The sequence below is a fragment of the Limulus polyphemus genome, unplaced genomic scaffold, assembly GCF_000517525.1.
Source record: "Limulus polyphemus unplaced genomic scaffold, Limulus_polyphemus-2.1.2 Scaffold7444, whole genome shotgun sequence".
Taxonomy (NCBI): domain Eukaryota; kingdom Metazoa; phylum Arthropoda; class Merostomata; order Xiphosura; family Limulidae; genus Limulus; species Limulus polyphemus.
In genome coordinates, this window is record NW_013673054.1 from 24,328 (window position 1) to 28,258 (window position 3,931).

Below are 3,931 nucleotides of genomic sequence, written 5' to 3' on the forward strand. Positions count from 1 at the left end.
GTTTTTTACAAGAAATTTAATGGTGCTATTTATTTTGTAGTTGGTGTAGCATTTAATAACGAAATTGACAATTAATGATTATTGCGCCATTTCTTTTGTAATAAACATACAAACATAAGCACGTTTTGCACATAGAAAACGTTATGGCGGGAGACACTCAGATTACCTTGCTGTCAATTCAGTATTTCCAAAAACAGTTTTCTTTAAATAGTGCTAAGTGGTTTCATAAGTGATTTAGCAATTTTGATAATTGCAAATTATTGTTTAGTGATACAGGTGATTATGCCACCCAAGAAACGCCCTTTCTATGGAAAGTCTTCTGCCGCTAAAAGAATGCAAGCACAAAGAGCAGCTGAAACAGAAGAAGAACGCAATGAAAGACTTCAAGCACAAGCTGTAAGACAGGCTGCTCAAATACAGGAAGAGACTTTGGAACAACGTAAAGTTAGACTTCGAGCTCAAGCTGAAAGGCAGGCTACTCAAAGACAGCAAGAAACTGTTGAACAGCACAAAGCCAGAGTTCAGTCAGAATCATCAAGGTAAGCTGGATATAGACCACAAGAAACTTCTGAACAACGTTAAAACATACTTCGAGCACAAAAATTAAGACAAATAACTTACAGAGAGCAAGAAACAGAGAAGCAACATGATGTACGACTTTAGGCTCAAAGAACAAGACAAGCTCAAACACGATCTAATTTCAAATAAAGCTTTGTTTGATTAAATACTTTTTTTATTCCTCGCATCACAGCTTTCGTCTACTTACTGAATAATTTGCTGAAAAAATACTGATCTATACATTTCAAATCTAAATTTTCACCGTGCAACGCCGGGTAATTCAGCTAGTAGCTATAATATCAGCATGATGAGAGTATAACAAGCCAGAAATCACCATGCTCACGTTACAAGTATTATAATATCAGCATGATGAGCATATAAAAACCAGAAATCATGACGTTACAAGGATTATAATGTCAGTTTAAACTTAATATCGGTTTAAACTTGAGTATAAAACATCGTTACTCTCATATTAGATATCTCTTTTTACACACACACCATTATTATATGTTAATATGTCAAGACATCAACACTTTATAACATAGACATTATTATTATAAAATCCCGAAATTGCTTCTGTGACATTAAAAAAAAAAAAGATGTAGTTTACTTTAGAACAGCTAGGTGGAGTGGTGTAAATCCTTCTGACGTCACATTTTCGACTTTGCATCCGAGACTGAGAAGAACCTGAGACAGAAACAATAAATAAAGTAGATAATATATATCGAAAATGTATGACACAAACTCTGTTAATGCAGACGTATTGAGAAGGTTGTTCACTATTTTGTAAATCTTCTGATCTGATAATATTGTGATAAAAAAAGTCACAAAAATAGTAAGTCTGTAACTAAATTCAACTACTGATCGACGGGCAGACAGAATTTGAAATGATATTTTTCCAAACTTCGTATTGAAATTAGGTAACTGATTAAGAAGAGTGTGATGAAAGAATCTGTAGCCTAGCACGCCGTTCCATTACACGTAACTTCTCAGAAAAAAAAAAGTTGAATTTTTTTTTTGTAAAACATGAAAAAACAACAACAAACAAATAAAGCAAAAAACACTGGTTTAAATGAAGAACATTTAAACTTTAACGTTTACAGAAAACAAAACTGCTGTGTTACTATATTCACTAAAGTGGAGTAAATTATGAATTAAGCATGACCAGGATAAACATAACTTTAGGCCACAAACGTGAAAAAGACAGACACGTTTAACTTACGTAAGTTATATATAGTCTAATTATTTAATAAAAATAAAACTGAACAGATTAAAAGGTTTCTGACCTCAACGCAACTTGTATGGCCGTTCATAGCAGCCAGGTGTATTGCTGTATATCCACTGGGGTCCAGGGCTACAAGGTCAGCGCCCTCTAGTGCCAGGAACTAGAATCACATTTTTAACATCGATAACATGGATAACACAAACATAAAGAAAATTACATACAAGCTCTAGACGTTTCCACAAAGCAGATTCCGACTGTTGCTAGTTAGTTAAACAATTACTGTAATGACATCTCAATTCTTCCTACTTAAAAACCTTCACATAATTATTCATCTCCGAATTTTGGACAACGACTTCCGGTATGACATTGAACTATGGTCTGAAATTAAGAAGATTTGACCATGTGGTCTGAAATTGCTAAAAGTTGGCCACTGTGTTTAGAAGTTAAAGGTGGACCATACTAAAAAAAACAGATGAAATCATAGCGAATTCCTAAAGAAAACAAGCCCACCTATCGAAAGCGCTTAGATTTACTGGACCTTTTGACCCCTCTGTTTTTTTTCCACTATATGAGTATACCACTGTGGACTAAAATCACTAAGAGTTGATCACTATGGTCAACTGTATAAAGACAATTCCCCCATCTTATACATACAAATATACACGACAGTTCAACCTATCTTTTTCTGTTGTTTTTTATGCCTTCTTCAACAAATCGGTTGTCAGTGGCACAGACTTTGGATATTACTGGTTGTTAGCGGGCCTTGGATATTACTGGTTGTTAACGGGCTTTGGAGGTTACTGGTTGTTAGCGAGCTTTGGAGGTTTCTGGTTGTTAGCGGGATTTGGAGGTTGCTGGTTGTTAGCGGGCTTTGGAGGTTACTTGTTGTTAGCGGGCTTTGGAGGTTACTGGTTGTTAGCGGTCTTTGGAGGTTGCTGGTTGTTAGCGAGCTTTGGAGGTTTCTGGTTGTTAGCGAGCTCTGGAGATTACTGGTTGTTAGCGGGCTTTGGGGATCACTCTTTGGGTAACGGCCTTTGGGGTTTACTGACTGGTTCGCGGATCTATTTGGCTTGTTTTGAGTACTGTATAGATTTTGTGATCAACCTCAGTTGTCAAGACCCACGCTTTTTAGAATTCCATTAATCATGACTCATGTTTATTAAGTTTAATCCACTACTGCCTCAGTAGTTTTATTTATTTAAAACAGAATAAAACCATGTCTAATAATAATAAATTATCAGAAAGATTTCCCGCCACCAGAGATAAAAGAGGGACACATGTAAAGACAACAAAAATGTTGTAGTACAAACACTTACCTTAACAATGTCAACATGTCCATGTGTCGCGGTGTAGTGGATAACACTTACCTTAACAATGTCAACATGACCATGTGTCGCGGTGTAGTAAAAACACTTACCTTAACAATGTCAACATGACCATGTGTCGCGGTGTAGTAAAAACACTTACCTTAACAATGTCAACATGACCATGTGTCGCGGTGTAGTAAAAACACTTACCTTAACAATGTCAACATGTCATGTGTCGCGGTGTAGTAAAAACTCTTACCTTAACAATGTCAACATGTCCATGTGCTGCGGCAAGATGAATTGGTGTCCAACCACGTTCGTCCACTGTCCTGACCAATAGAATATCCACGTAGAGATTAGAATAATTTATCATCATTGCAATGTGGTTATATTAATAAGTTATCACATACACAAGACCGGCATAACAAGTTTGAGAGCCCTTAGGCCTCTGTCACGGTATTAAATAATACATATAGCGTATTGTATTATTAGATTAGTTGTGTGAATACTAAAAGGATTAACTAGGAAATAGAAAATCCACAGCCAGGGTCTTAGGTCCCCCCTCCTACAGAAATGACTAGTATATATAGCATATTGCATTATTAGTGTACTCGAACTAGGAAGTCGAAATTCCACAATATGGGACTTGGGTTCCATTTGTTAAGATGGTCCTCCACATACACACACACACATATAAACTGAATATATATTACTGGGATATTACCGGTCCAGAAGATGATATTTTTTGTTTATGTCAGTAGGGCGGTGTGAATCAGGGTGTAGGAAAACTGGTCCAGAAGATGGATTTTTGTTTATTCAGTTAGGGCGGTGTGAATCAGGG

General features: G+C 36.3%; 1 protein-coding gene across 1 annotated transcript in view; it reads right to left on the bottom strand.

The window, feature by feature from the left end:
• LOC106474616 (ankyrin repeat, PH and SEC7 domain containing protein secG-like) overlaps positions 1-3,931 on the bottom strand; it is a 14,127-nt gene that overhangs the window by 1,523 nt on the left and 8,673 nt on the right. Inside the window, exons 4-6 of the mRNA XM_013935305.2 lie at positions 3,350-3,419; positions 1,845-1,943; positions 1,169-1,245 (exon numbers count right to left, since the gene is read on the bottom strand). Coding sequence (XP_013790759.2) covers positions 1,169-1,245; positions 1,845-1,943; positions 3,350-3,419 — 246 coding nt within the window. The remainder of the gene's footprint in view (positions 1-1,168; positions 1,246-1,844; positions 1,944-3,349; positions 3,420-3,931) is intronic.